Here is a 15,717-nt window from a genome sequence, read left to right on the forward strand (position 1 = left end):
TGAACAATATACAACAACCAGGCAAGGATGGTGATGGTAGCAATCCTCTGCCCAGCTCTCATACTTACCCACTACCCTTTTCACTCCACACCTGCCCCCACCCACCAAGTTTGAACTGTACTTGAAATAACCAACGTGTTGGACTTTTTTGTGCAAAATCAATAAAGCTGCAGAATTTGCTATCAGCAGCACCTGCTTTCTGGGTGGATGGGGGAAAAAGATGGGTAAAGAGAGTATGGTTACAAAAGTTAGGGCTAATAATAATAGAAACAAAAAGTTTGAGCATTATAAATAACATCTAAAACCTAAAAAACATTATTATGAAGGTAGTTAACAGTTTATGATATATATAAAATGTTAAAAAAAAAAACCAAACAAACTGATTCCCAGATAAGCTAGAACAAAGAAACAGCTTCGGTACACTACTGAAAGAAAACGCTGACAAAAGTCAGAAACCAATTCTGCTAGAATACTCCTTGCACATAATAAAACAATTACATGCACATCGTGACAGATTTAGCAATTGGTTAACAGAATGTAAGAGACAGTTGCTACGTTTGCACGCTGACAGAGAATAAACTCTTGGAAGCACCTCTGTGGCAGAAGGCAGGGTAGCGAGCGCTTTGTGCCTGCAGCCCACCCAGTCTCTCTAGCAGCAGGCTCCGCTGTCAGCAAGTGCAGCCCACCACTGCAAACGCTCCCCGCTGCAGACAAGAGCGTACATTGTACCACCTCATCGTATTCCCAAGATCATTATTCCAGTTATTATTATCCTCTATCAGCACCACACCAATCAAGTTTGAACAATGCTTTTAAACTTCCACGACTGCAGTTAAATCCAGAGGGAAGGCTGAGCCGTCTCCCTGAAACCTGATGCGCAGACACTGCCATGTAAAAGATCCATACTCAGGCTGGAGGCATGCAGAACATGTTCCCTCTTCCTCACCTTCCTCCTCTCCCTGCCTCCCCTTCCCCCATGACTCAAGTTGCTTCTACGCAGAAAAACAGAACAGTGGGATTGATGGTTTGAAACTGCTACACTGTTTTGATGACTTACCTTTACTGATTCTGTGCTGTGAACAACGCTGGGAGTGAACTTCTCTGATAGTTACTAATTAAAGTATTACATAATTATGCTGGAATTAATTAGGCGATCCCATCCTCACAGCATTGTGGCAGTTACACTGTTTTGAGGGAGGCAGAGAAAGGTAGGAAGGAAGAAAGGTCAGGAATAAAATGTTGTGTTTAAAAAAAATGCTATGCTTTTAAAAACGTTATCATGAATACACCACGTACTCTATTTTTACATGAAATACCATGTGACAATATAAATGATGTAGCAGTATGTAATATCAACCCACACACTAGCTAGGGGCCACCATACAGTCACGTGGATCAGTTTGGGAACCGCCGATGCACCATTACATGATCTTAGGCATAAAAACCTTCAGCAAAATGCCAGAGGAGAAGAGCAGAGCCAAGAAGTTATTGGAGGGAAAAAAAAAAAAAAAAGATACTTCCTTTTGTATAACACACAATTTATTATATAGAAAATGGTGGAAGGAAGAGTGACAGATGCCTCATGAAGACCTAGATTTCAGTTGCTGCCTAGTCCACAGGGGTTTTCAAGACTTAACTGAACAAAGCCCTGATCAATTTGGCCTGAATTCAGTGTTGAATCTTTTAAGTAGGAGGTTGGACAAGAGAGCTCCTGAAGTCCCTTCCCGCATGAAGGATTTCTAAGATCCGTCAAGGGGACAAAGGACACGAGGGAAAAGCCAAACCGAGCAATTTGATGAGTAATCAAACACATAATAAAAGCCACACTTACTTGAATTTTTCTTTCAATAACTGCAGTACAAGAACAGACATAGTACATGGCTGAATATGACACACAAGGTGAAGCTATACTTGAAAAATTCAGAACTTTATTTTAAACAATAATATTTTTTTTATTTTTACAAAATGTCCCAGACTGTACAATACATCAACATTTTTCTAAGGTAGGGGTTTTTTAATTATATAACCATTTCCTCTTCTTCAATTTTAAGGTAGAGATACACACATTTCCAACCAGCATTTTCAAAAAACACTTAAGCCCTCCCCACTATAATCTAAACATAAAAGCAATGCACAAGAATACAATGTCCGTTTTTCCTCTACTAATTGCTCACATAAATTGGAAATCATGTCATGGCCTATAAAAGTTGGCATTTAAAAGTTGGCCCATTAACTCCATGAAGAAATCCTGAAAAGATCAGAGCTGCTATCATGGAGGAGCATCGTCTAAGGCAACAGTTCCAGAAGGAGAATCCTCTGCCCCAAAGGCAGGGCTGTCAGGCAGGGGAATAGAGGCATCTATTTCCAAGCTGTGCTGCTTCTCCAGATCACAATTCATGTCCGAATTCCCTCCGCCACTCACCTCTCCCTCTGACTCTTCAGTCAATTTGTCTTGGGCCTGAGCTGACTCCTCAGAATCTTCCTTTTCACGCAGAAAGTTGCAAATCGTACTAGGCCTGCTGTAGGAAAACTCTCTGTCCTTGATCTGTAACCACTCCACTCCATCTGAGGGAAAGAAGGAAAACTTATATTAGTGACAAAGGGAGTTAAGAGTTAACAGCAGTTTTTTTCTTAGTTTAAGTTCACACTTATTAAGGCTGAGCCTGACCCACATTTAAGTAAAAGGATCACTTAGGACAGAAAGATGTCTTTCAATAATTTGGACCAACGCTACTTTTTGTGGCGACTCTCACCCTGGGGCTTAAATCATTCATTTTCCTTGAAAAAGAAGGCTACGAATAACAGAAAGGCATTTAATAAAGGAAGACTAGCTTAAAATGAAGAGAAATTTAACAACAATGTGCATAGGCTAAACCAACTCAGCCAAGACATATAGCTACAAGGTTTTATCCAGATACTGGAGGCATTGTGTATGGTTCATTGACATCACCAGCGCAGTCTCTAAAGAGCAGTCACAATGGAGATAAAATTATTAGGAAAGTAATGAAAAGCAGGAATGTCAAGATACAAAACTATGCTACATCCGTGTCACGAGTACTGTGTCCTGCTCAACCTGTACTGTAAAACTAGAAAAGAGAAACAAGAATTGGTGAGAGTAGAGTTAACTCTACATGGCAAGAGGCTTTAAAAAGAAAACCAAACCAAACCAAAACAAACACACAACAAAAAAGACAGAGACTAGAATTTTACTTGGAGAAGACAGCTCAGAGAGGGCAGATGTTTATAAGGGTGTACTAGGAAAACAAGTAGGGATTGACTTATCTCCTAATTCTGATAACAAAAAAAGTAACTCGCACTCCTTGGAAGCACCAGATCATACATTTGTAACAACCACAAAAGCAAACAAACAATCGAGAAAACACAAAGTTGTACTTTTTCCATACAACAGAAATGTGATTTGAAAACTGCCTGCCACAAAAAGTGGTAGAAGTCAAAAGTATAGACAGGTTCAAAAAGCAAATGAAGGTGTCAGAGCCTTTGCAGACTACAGACATAGTAGTCCAGATGAAAACTCTTCCCAGGATATTCATGAACTGCTGAACACCGGAAGGATAGCCAAAAGAAAGGATTACTCATACATGTCCCCCTCCTCCCGCTTTCCACACACCCATTTACTGCTGTCCATAGTTTGAAATACAACACAGGACTAAAACACCTTTGGTCCGATCCAGTATGGCAGTACCTGTCGTATTTAGGTGTCAGACAACACCCTTAGATTCTTAAAATAACTTAAATATAATTCAAAATGCTGAGAAAATATTTTACAAATGCAATAAAGAGAATAAAATGTTTGTTCACCTAAATCTTAGAACATCTGGTAATATGATAGGGAATGACATCAGAGATGGTAAGAATGTATTGTCTCCTGAACTCAAGTACATCAAGCTCTTGTGACACATATCAGACTCCAAATAGAAGTGGGATTCCCCTCCCACTTAGATTTTTAAGTAGTACATATGGCCAATTCACAACGTGTTGTAGTTACTTTGGATGCACAACATTAAACTTCTGTCAGGGCACAGAAACAAAGTGTTTTTCAGCAGGTATCATCATTACTTCTCCAGAAAAAAACAGGCCTTCGTATTAAGCAACATATTCTCTAGTTTATTGTACTTTAAAAATAATGGTTTCTGTTTAATATTACCTACTTAATTATATGGAGAGAAGAAATGGTACATGGTGTCAACAAGAATGCTGATGTTTGGTTAGATTCCAGATGACATTTCATGTTATACTATGACCAATGTTCAGCTGACTGCCCATATTTAATGTAAAATGGCTACACATTCTTAAAATATGAAGCAGTGACACTGACCTGCGTGAAAAAAAGCAACTAAAAGCAATAGGATGCTGCTAATGAATACTACTATACAGAGGGAGGATACTCAGTATCTGACTATGTATAAGCACCGATTTCCATACAAAATAAACACCATGGAAATAAAGCAAACATACAAGCACTGAGTTTGCCTACAAAATGAAAATCAACCTGAATGGTCTGCTTGCCCTGTTCCTACACCCTTCTGTAGGAATCTCCTACTAGCCACTTCTGGAGGCAGCACTGGGCAGAAGGAATGCCTCTCTCTTTTTTTTTTTTTGTTTTGTATTTAAAAATACACATTTGTTGCCTAAAGAAGAAAGTTTCTCTAATTTCCTGCATGCTCATGAATCAAACACTTAATCGAGGCTAACACTTCTAAGCATAATCCATTCATGTCCCTGCGCATAAGAGCGGAGGCACTAACCAACATTCTCTTCTCCTTCCTTCTTCTCTGTCAAAAGTGTCCGTGTCATATTCAACTTCTTCATTGTGTGGCACTTGTATTTCAGCTGTACTTTTTGGTTGCCTTCTGCATCTACTATGAAGAGAGGAGAAAAAACAATACCCAAAGTCCAATCATAGTGAATTCCATTACCAACTGAAACAATGTAAATATTATTTTTAACCTCCCAGGCTACCACAATGAACAGGACATCAAATCACAACAATTACCATGCTCTGTGTTTTCTTCAAAAACCACACAGGTTCCCAAGGCATCTACAGAAAACAAAGTGAGAAAGTCTTAGAGACTAATTTCTATCGGCTGCAGATACTGCACTCACTGGCACAGCTCTGGGAATGTTCTGACTTCCAGCCCCTCGCAAAGGCCCAGCACTAGTAATGACCCTGCCAACTCAGGAACAGACCCGAGTATCATGGTCATTGAAAGTCACTATGAGGGAGGACTCCAGATCATTTTCTTACAGAACAATGTTATCACTGCAAGGCAAATGGGAGAGCTACAGATTGCACAACGTGTCAGTCCTGCTTATACAGGAGACAACAAGCACTTACTCTAGAGTATTTTATGTCCCACATTTTTCCCTGGAGAAATACCAGCCGGTGCACCCCGGAGTCAGCTTCCAAACATACTTTTCAGTAAGTAACATGGATGCATGGCTAATTTAGCCATGAACTCAGACTGGTGCTGCCCTATATGGTGTTATACAAACACCACCCAGAACTTCAGCACCTCACAGGCCCATGTTCTCCATTCATACTGCAATTAACTGATGTTGAGAAAGTTCTTTGGGTCACATGAAAAAGGAGAGTTTATATCCACATCATTTCTCCTACCTTCATATTCTCCTGCAAATACATATCTGTCCACTTGTAAAATGGGCCTCTCTGTCTCTATTCCCTACAAAAAAAGAGGGACAAAATTGCACAGATGTCAGGTCTCTACTAGTCCAGGCAAATTTCTTGCTGTGAGACCAAAGACAGATTGCACATGTCCAGATTACATAGAATTCAGATTACATCAATTCCTTGAAAAGATAAATAGTTTAAAAAAACAACATAGGCAGTAACAGTAAAATAAGTATTAAATGTGAAATAAAAAGTTTCTTGTGGTATTAAAGGAATGGATTCCAGACTGTAAAGCTTTCTCAAACTATCAACTTCATATGAAGAAAAGTACATCTTTAAAACAGGATTTATGGAAGTGGCTAAGACAGTTCTGCAGAGGCTATGATTTTACAGAAGGTAGCAGACTCCTGAAAGAATGACAAGACATACAATTAAATTAATATTTAGTAGTTTTCAAAAAATTTAATAAAAGCAGTTTTAGTCGTTACAACTGACCCCGAGGTCTTCCGCAATGTTAAACATTGGGGGTGGGGGGAGAAGGCGTTTTTCTTTCCATTTTTGTAGGAGGCTTAGTTAAGCAGTTATTTCCTCTAGGAAATTAATTTAACCTCACTTTTAAATTAGCAAATAAAAAGATATACATTTGCATGAAAAAATGATGTTATTTTCTAAGCTACAATTAATACCAGTTCTGTAAAGTGGGAGAACTTTCAAAATTCTCTGGAAAATACACAAGGTGAAAAAGCCCAGCATAAAGCATTACACCAGCACCACAGTGCAACTGAAGGGTCACAAAAGCTGCTGTGATTACTGTGTGTCTACACTGTGAAGGAGTTGGCAATTGCTGTTATTTAATTTTTTAAACAGGGAGTGGGAAAGTAAGGTAGCAGTACTATCAGCTCATTCCCTTCCTCTGCAGCAGAGCTTTTCCAAATACACAGGCCAGGATCCCATTATTCTTAATATAAGATATACCTAGAAACTATATTTTGATAAAAATTAATGCCTGAACAGAATACACTAATTAAGGCAAAATGTCTCTTAATAGTACATTGTGAACAACAACAGTATTCAGGACATGAAGATAAGCACATGCTAAAAGTTTTGAAGATGAGGTAAATTGCATAAAATACAGAACGTCACACAGGTTAATAGAAATTTGTGCAAATTTCCTCACGTATTTTTAACAAACAGAAGTATCTAGCAAGATTTAAGCTCTGGGATTCTCTTTCTGCTGCACAAGTTGAGAACATCAATAGTATTAAGCCAACATGTGGAACATATTTTTGGTTGTTTTTCTACTACAGAAAATTAATAATCAGTACTAGGCAGCAGCATTAAGGTTTTTAACATTCAAAACTTTGTTTGGCTGATTGCATTCGTTTTTGGACTACGCAAAAATGGAGACTGTCGGCCCCTTATGTGACCAGCATCATAGAACACTTGCTAAACAGAATAATACAAAGCAGAGTCTTTTATTGGAGTTTTAACAACAGTTGTGCATTATGGAAAATCTCAAGGAATGCTTACTCTGTGGAGTGAGCACAGGTAGATTTGGATATGAGTAGGATAGAGTATAGATACTTAAAAGCCTTTCTAGCAACATTACAAGAGAATCTCAAAGCACAAAATTTAAAAGAATCACATTAACGCTACTGAAGAATATGCAGCCATTCAGCCACCAGTAATGAACCACCTATGTAATACATTTCAAGCAACTTAGGTCAGATCCAGGAAGCAAAACTGCTTATAAAAGCATATCCATCCAGTGATGGATAATTTATGAATTTTGATTGTATTTCTACATTCGAGGTTTTCAGAATTGACTTTACCACCTCACATATATTCTAATCAGTGGCATACTCAGATGTGCTCTCTTCCATCTTTGCAGTCTTTAATAAAGGTTTAGTTCACAAAAATATTTGCACATCAATAGTACTTGTACTATCTACTTACACAGCTCACATAGTCCAAGTAGATTTTGAAAGGCAAATAAAATTTGTCCCATACAAAGTGATTAAACAACTCAAAACAAAAGGAAAAGGACAGGTAAGCCAGATTCTTACAATAACCTAAATGAAGGAAACAAATTCAAAACTGTTTACCAAATGCTTAAGACCTAATTATCCTTTACATTTACTACACTCAAACTTGCCAGGCAGTATCTGCGAAAAAAATTGTAAATACATTGCAATTCAGAAAGATTTTGGTTTTACCTGTCAGCTGTGTTCAAGTTATTTAAAAAATATATTGTTAAGCACATTTCTTCAATGTGTTAAATACATCATTTTAAAAACTGAACTAAGAGGTTGAAATCAGAGGGGATAATGGTCCTAGCTTATAAATAGTGCTGAAAATATTTCCTTATATTTATATAATATTATATTAAAAGACCATATGCCATTTCTGACACCGAGAGAGCTCACAGCCTGCAGTCAAATACAGCCAAGACAGTGCACATCGTGCTCTGTCAAAGATTACATCTAAATATTATAGACTTCAAGGAATTTAGAAACAGCCTCAGTCCCTTATTAACATACATACTGACTTACCCCTTTCCTATTGTGCTGTAATCACTCACCAAAATCTTGCATTTGTTTTCACATTTTTCTAAGAAGTCTGAATCAATAATTCCTGATAGTTCCACCATGACCAGTTGCTCCTACAAGGTAAGTTTATAACGTGCATCTGTAATTGATATATTGGAACTCAGGAGAAAAACAAAACGCACAACAACCAACTCAAAACCAAAACACTAGCACACAAAGACTCAGACCTTCGGAATAAACAGACCCCAAATCTGACTTATTCTGCATTTTGTCTAGAGAAAACGGCAGACACATATTGCAATACCCAGTGGAATGCAGCAACCCACTAGTCCATCATACACCTGTTTCACACCCAAATTTCCTGGCCTTTTCTTCCTAGCTAGAAAGGGAAATCATTTTTCAAGGGTTAAATCAATAGGAGTGATTTATGAATTATAACGATATGACCAGTTACATATTCCAAAATACTTTTTCTAAAACTTTAGTACGTACCTAAATTAAGACACCACAGCAAGAGGGTGTTAAGCAACATGCTGCTTGAAGTGGTTACGTTTAACTCTTTGTAACACACTGCCTTGAAATCAATTCCTGTTCATAATTCCTTACAGTTTTGGGTAGGGAAAACGCAAAAACAAAACAAAAAATAGCCACCTTGAAAAGTCTTTTATTTAAGGACATAAAGAGCTTTCAAGAATCATCAACTACTAAATATCCATGAATACACCCAATATTAGATGAGCAATAGGTTGTATTTTCGGATGTCATGGGGGTAAGAAGCAGTTGAAACTGGAGGACTGCTTTCTGACATCGCCGTTTTCCAGAAAACCTGAAGTAAAACCGCCATAACGATACGGCTTTCGGGACACGACCGCTGCGGGGGCGGCGAAACCCGCCAGGCCCAGGGGAAGGCGCTCACTCTGTGCCCTACGCCACCGCCAGCCCGGGGACAGCCATGGCGGCCCCGCGGCCGGCTCTCCTCACGCGGGCGGGACGCCCCCCCCGCCGGCCCTCCTCCCAGCGGCGGCACGGCGGCGAGCCGCACGCACCGGCTCCCGGGGGCCAGAGGCCTTGCAGAGGTACGGTGAGAGGCGAAAAGCCACCTCCTCCCTCACTGGGGCCCCGGAGCAGGTGCCGGGCCCCGGCAGCCCACAGGACGGCGGGCGCAGCTCCCTCCACTACCACCCTGCAGGCAACCTGTACCAGCCCGCTGCCCCCGACAGCGCCGGCGGGGGGGAGAGGGGGCCGGGCGGGGTCCACAGGCGGGACACGCCCCGAGGGGGACCGGCCTGCGTCCCTCCCTCTAACGCTGCTGCAGAGGAGAACGGCCTGGGAGCGCGTCCCGGCGCCGGCATCCACCAACCTCCACCTCGTCTTCCTCTGCTTCATCTCTCCTCTCGCCCTCCCCCGTGCTCTCTGCCGCCGCCATGTCGCCACCGAACGCCCCGCTTTCCCCCCGCCGCCTCAGCGCGCACCACGTGTGCCTGGCGCCGCCATCTTAGGGGGCGGCCGGTCCCGCCCGCTCTGCTCCTCCCCCGCCCGCCCGCTCTGCTCCTCCCCCCTCCCTGCGGCGGGGACTGCGAACGGCGCCAACGGCAGCGGCGGCCCCGCCCCTGCCCGCGAGCTGCGGCTCCCGCCTGCCTCCCCCACCCCCCCGGCAGGAGGCGGGAGCGAGGCGAGCGCCTTAGCGACCGTTGAGCGGTGGGACGTGAGGAGCGGCCCTCAGGCAGCGGGGGGAGGGCGGGCAGAGTGGCGGTGCTGGGCCCTGGGGAAGGGGGTGCAGCTCGGGCAGGGAGGAGCCTGAGGCCCGGGTGCGTTTCGGGGGTAAGATGCGGGGCTGTGACAGCGGCAGGAGGGGCGGGCAGCGGTAGGAGGGTGGGGGAAAGGAGGAGCGGTGGCCCGGGGCGAGGAGGGCTCCCGCGGGGACTGGGCTGGGACGGGGGGGCTGGGCCAGGAAGCGCTTGTCTGTGCAGCTCTCTTTTAAACGGGCCGCCCGTTGGGAGCCGAGCCGTGCCGTGCCGTACCGCGCTGTCCCGCCAGCGCGGTGTTGCTCGCACCTGAGCTTTCCGCCACCTGCGAGGTTTTCACCAGGCCCAGCTCTTTGCCAGAGCGGAGTCGCAGCCCGTTGCTCAGCCCTCGTTTGCCAGGTTGAACAAGGCGCATCATCCCCGCTAGACAGGGCCCTGGTTTCCCTCTTCATGCTAGGAGCCCGTCTCTGCATCTGTGCCGCTCGTCTCCCTCGTGCGCTGGCCTTACACGCACCATTGCGGGTTAAATCTCGCCTGACCCCTCTTCAGTGGAAGAAAAGGAAATGTTTTGCTTTGTGCATGATTAAATTGTATTTGCTATTTTCGTGTCCTGTGCCTGATGCTTTCAGGTTATCTTGTCAGGTTCAAATACGCTCCTGTCTGATTTCCATCTGATAAGGATTTCTGAGATAATATGTTAATTTATTTCTTTATAAATGCAGGACGTTGCACTCCATAATCCTCAGTCTCATATTGTTTTTTGCAATGTAATTCTCCCTTGAATTTTCTTTCTGTATGCTATTTTTCTGATTTTGTGCCAAAAGTGTCTTCCGACTCATTGTGTCAAAATGGTTAATTAAAATGTTAAATAAAAACTGGTCCCAAGGGTGTTCACTGTAGATTTTCTTCCAGGCTCTACTTAACCTCCGTCTTACAGAAGATAAACATAAATGTCAGCATAGCACCGTATCAAGCATTGAACAATGTCCAGATATATGTCATCTAATGCATTTCTCCTTTTCCTAGAGAAATCACTGGTATTAAATGTACCAAGTAAGTTTAGCAGGATTTTTCTTTGGAAGCCAGCATTAGGCTTCATCTCATTTTCTGTTAAGATTCATGTTTTTAATTGTTTTTTTCTTAGAGCTTGTTTTAGAATATTGTATACTGCTGTAGTAAGAACAGCCTATACATTTGAATTAGTTCTAAATACAGGTGCTGGGGCATGTTACATTTTCGTCAGACAAATTCCAAAGGCTTCAATTTTGACTGCAGGGGAGAATACTGGAACAGATATTGGTATATTACAAGTCTTAATTATCAGATATTTTAAAATACTAGTTTGTATCATTTGATTAGTGTGGGCTGCTGTATTTAAGGGTTTTAGAAAATAACAAAAATAAGGTTTTCAGTATCTGATTTCATTTTCTGCCACTAGAAGGAGATAGATAAATAAAATTATGCTTAGAGAGCTTGTTCAGTGTTTCAGATAGAGGTTTCTAATGAGCTTCTTGTAAAGCTGTGTGTAAATGTTGGTAACTTTAGCTAGTTGATTTTACACTGTATGAGTACATGTGTAGTAAACCCAGTCTTTTAATAGTTCTTAACTACTGGTTTCTGTTTATTAAATCGTTATATTTGGCAATTACATTTTTGCACCAGGCCTTCCTGTCTTTAGATAAGTTTTTTGTGGTTTTAAAAAAGTTCTGCCTGAATAAAGCCGAATAAACACTTTATTCTGAATATATATTAAAAAATTAGTTGTCAGAACTGACAGTGCTTCTGTAATGTTACATTAATACCATTGTTCTCTTTTTATAGATGGCAGGAGGTTAAGTGACCTAACTAAAACTACAGAAAGCCCTTACAAGAACATAAATGTGTGCCAGCTCAGCCTGTGCGAAATCATGGACTGGCATGAACGGCTGATGAAGGAGCCAGTACATTTGTTTGCTTTTATACCAGCCTAAGTGTCATGTAGTATCCAGGGTCATCTCAGGCTCCCTGTTATCATGAGTAAGGGCATGCAGCTGGATGATGGGAAATTTTTGGTGCATTAGTATGAATTGTATTTTAAAAGAGACTATCATCAGTCTAAACTTGGCGTGGGCATTAGCGGTTTGCCTTGGTCTATCATATCCTGGCAAGAGTATTTCAACAATTTATCTCTTAAAAGGGACTCTCATCAGAGTCTGCCAGGGAGATTGAACTGCTTGATGAGATAAATATGGAAATATATATTTTGAGGATCCAGGTTTTGGGTTTCTGAGGCCTCAGCTAACAATCCTGTCAGTACTTGAACAGATTTATGTGTACGTGCTGCCAGAGGCAAGTACCTATGTGGCACTTAGGTCAGTTTGAGTCTGTGACGACCAAATGGTAAATTTAAAGTATTATGTTTGAGATCTACGTATGTAATATGTATGCACTAATTTCAGTGGGTTCACTTACAATTTAAGCATGTTAATGCATATTTTATTTTGGGCCCTGTAGTTTGCAAATTTTAGTTGTGGAAGTTCATAGATTAGAGACTTGGACTATCTATTTTAACAGATAAACATTATTTCACTTAAATTACATTATAGAAAATCAGAGAAAGTTCACTGAAACACATAATGAATAAATTCTGGCTTTCTACTTTGTCTCATTTTTCCATTTTCTTTTGATTTTTATCTTCATGCTTGGAATTCCTTCTCAATCCTTTTGCAGAAGGCAATTGCCCTTTCTCCATTCCCTCCTGAACACTTATTTTCTTTGTGAGGCCCTGGCACTAGTCTGTCTAAGTAAAAGGTTAAATGTTTTCTGAAAACCCAGGGTAAGATAGAGTCTTTGTTGAAGTTTTTGAGTTTTGTCTGCCTCTTTAGACTGTGAGTGCCTCTGGTCGAAAACCTTTTGTATTAGGTAGTGAAAAAACACGGAATTTAGTATTTAAAAATTATAATAGGTGATGTATGTGTGTGTATACACACACCATATATATATAGTCTTTGTATCTGTACTATTTGCTGAATTGACTGCCTCAGGAGAGGGGTGTTGTAGTTTCTAAGCTTGTTTTATATTGGAAGCGTAACTGGAATTGATATGACAAAAGGTGATTGCCTGTGAATATTGGAAGGGACTCCTCGGCAAAATGTTACCATGTGGAATGGCTAAATATAACAATACGGTGTTGTAAGGTGCAGAGAGATGCAGAAGAAAGCTTGTAAGAGACTAGTGTGTATTTCTGCCTCTAGCCAGGGTTACAAAAGGTAAGTCAGCCCCAGGACAAAGGTAATTTGCTGATAGTGTTACAGAGGATGATTTCCATTTCCCTGCAGCTACATTGCTGAGCCTCTTCAGGTAGGAATTTGCAAACCAAACCAGCTCATAGGTGTCGCAAAAAAACCCCCACAAACCAAAAAACCCTGCTGGATTCCTTTGCATCTGTGCCTTTGTCTTTTCAAAAAGCTCCTTAAAGATCATGTAAGGAAATCCTAGCAACCCTATTATTCCTCAGAATTGAAAAGGGCCATCTCCTGGGCCCAGCTGTTTCAGCTGAACATGCTTACTGCCTCCAGCTTCTGCCACTGCAGGACAACAGGAAGATACCACTCCTCATCTGGTAGTTCATCTTAAACCACACATTTAAATTTTTTAAGCCAAGTAATAGCCTGTGAAGTTACAGAATGGTTGAAGTTGGAAGGGACCTCTGGAGGTCATCTGGTCCAACCTCGCTGCTCAAGTAGGGCCACCTAGAGATGGTTACCTAGGACCATGACCAGCTGGGTTTTGAATATCTCCAAGGATGGAGACTCCACAAATTCTCTGGGCAACTTGTGCCAGTGCTTGGTCACCCTCGCAGTGAAAATGTGTTTCCTGATGTTCAGAGGGAACCTCCTATGTTTCAGTGTGTGCCTATTGCCTCTGGTCCTGTCACTGGGCACCACTGAAAAGAGCCTGGCTCTGTCCTCCTTGTACCCTCCATTCAGATACTTATATACATTGATATGATTCCTCTTGAGCCTTTTCTTCTCTAGGCTGAACAGTCCCAGCTCTCAGCCTTTCCTCATATGTCAGATGTTCCAGTCCCTTAATCATCTTCCTGGCCTTTTACTGGACTCTCTCCAGCATGTCCATATCTCTATTGTACTGAGGAGCTCAGAAAGTGGACTCAGCACTCCAGGTGTGGCCTCACTAGTGCTGAGTAAAGGGGAAGGATCATGTCCTTTGACCTGCTGGCAATACTCCTCCAAATGCAGTCCAGGCTACCATTAGCCTCTTTGCCATGAGGACGAATTGCTAGCTCATTGTCAGCTTGCTGTCCACTGGGACCCCAAGGTCCTTTTCTGCAAAGCTGCTTCCCGGCTGGGCGGCCCCCTTCATATATTCATGCCTGTGGTTATTCTGCCCAACATGCAGAACTTACCCTTCTTGAACTGCATAAGGTTCCTGTCAGGCCATTTCTCCAGCCTGTCTAGGTCCCTCTGAGTGGCAGCATGACCCTCTGGCATATCAGCCACTCCTCCCAGTTTTGTGTTGTCAGCGAACTTGCTGAGGGCACGCTCTGCCCTATCATCCAGATCATTCATGAAGATGTTAAACAGAATTGGACCTAGTATTGACCCCTGAGGTACACCACTAGTTACTGGCCTCCAACTAGACTTTGTGCCACTGACCACCACGCTCTGGGCCCAGACATTCAGCCAGATTTCAATCCACCGTGCTGTCTGCTCATCCAGCCCTTACTTCAACAGCTTGTCTAAAGCCTTACTTACATCATGGTAGACAATATCCACTGCTCTCCAAGTCATTCATTTCATCATAGAAGGTTATCAGGTTGGTCAAGCATGACTTCCCCTTGGCGAAGCCATGCTGACTACTCCTGATGACTTTCTTGTCCTCCATGTGCCTGGTTTCCAGGATTAGCTGCTCCATCACCTTCCCAGGGATTGAGGTGAAGCTGACCAGCTTGTAGTTTCCTGGGTCCTCTTTTTCCCCTTTTTGAAGACAGGAGTGACATTGTCTTTCTTCCAATCTTTGGGCATTTCTCCCAATCACCATGATGGATCAAAGATTACCAAAGAGTGGCCTCACAATGACATCAGACAGCTCCCTCAGTAGTCATCCATCAGGTGCATCCCATCAGGACAAATAGATTATGTATGTCCAATTTGCTTAAGTATTCCCTGACCTGATCCTCTTCCACCAAAGGTACATCTTTCTTGCTCCAGACTTTCCTGCTGGTCTCTGGGGCCTGGGATTCCTGAAGGCTGGTCTTGCTAGTAAAGACTGAGGTGAAGAAGGCATTCAGTACATGTGCCTTTTCCATGTCCTGTGTCACCAGAGTGACTGCCCTGTTCAGCAGTGGGCTCACATTTTCCCTAGCCTTCCTTTGGTTACTTTCGTACTTACAGAAGCACTTCTTGTTGTCTTTGACATCTCTCACCAGCTTCAGTTCCAGTTGGGCTTTGGCTTTCCTGACCGCATTGCTGCATGCTCAGATAATGTCTCTGTATTCCTCACAGGTTACCTGTCCTTGCTTCCACCCTCTCTATGCTTCCTCTTTGTGTTTGAGTTTGGCTAGGAGCTCCTTGTTCATCCACACAGGCCTCCTGGCATTTTTGCCCAACTTCCTTACTCATTGGGATGGACCGCTCTTGAGCTTGGAGGAGGTGATCCTTGACCACCAACCAGGTTTCCTGGGTCCCCTCTTCCCTCCAGGGCCTTATCCCATGGGACTCTACCGAGAGTCCTTGAAGAGGCCACAGATGGCTCATTTTGTCTTCTGGTCTTT

At 42.5% G+C, this 15,717-nt stretch overlaps 1 protein-coding gene across 2 annotated transcripts; it reads right to left on the reverse strand.

Moving 5' to 3' along the window:
• Nucleotides 1-1,911: 1,911 nt before the first annotated feature.
• On the reverse strand, nt 1,912-9,706 carry GTF3C6 (general transcription factor IIIC subunit 6). Of its 2 annotated transcripts, none has more exons than XM_068397722.1 (6): nt 9,560-9,706; nt 8,232-8,312; nt 5,639-5,702; nt 5,015-5,059; nt 4,767-4,877; nt 1,912-2,565 (listed from the first exon to the last, which is right to left on the reverse strand). In XM_068397722.1, exons 1-6 carry the CDS (start codon nt 9,623-9,625, stop codon nt 2,270-2,272), a joined length of 663 nt encoding a protein of 220 aa, XP_068253823.1. In that variant the 5' UTR covers nt 9,626-9,706; the 3' UTR covers nt 1,912-2,269. The 2 variants fall into 2 exon arrangements, with proteins under 2 accessions (XP_068253823.1, XP_068253813.1); XM_068397712.1 differs by having other exon boundaries at nt 4,767-4,880.
• Nucleotides 9,707-15,717: the final 6,011 nt, after the last annotated feature.

The sequence above is a fragment of the Nyctibius grandis genome, chromosome 1, assembly GCF_013368605.1.
Source record: "Nyctibius grandis isolate bNycGra1 chromosome 1, bNycGra1.pri, whole genome shotgun sequence".
Classification (NCBI taxonomy): Eukaryota; Metazoa; Chordata; class Aves; order Nyctibiiformes; family Nyctibiidae; genus Nyctibius; species Nyctibius grandis.

Excerpts from the sequence above, each read along its gene's own strand:
- GTF3C6 (XM_068397712.1), bottom strand. The coding sequence starts at position 9,625 with ATGGCGGCGGCAGAGAGCACGGGGGAGGGCGAGAGGAGAGATGAAGCA. Across the intron at positions 8,313-9,559 it reads CAGAGGAAGACGAGGTGGAG|GAGCAACTGGTCATGGTGGA; the intron begins GTTGGTGGATGC and ends CTTACCTTGTAG. Across the intron at positions 2,566-4,766 it reads GGAAGGAGAAGAGAATGTTG|ATGGAGTGGAGTGGTTACAG; the intron begins GTTAGTGCCTCC and ends TCTTTCCCTCAG.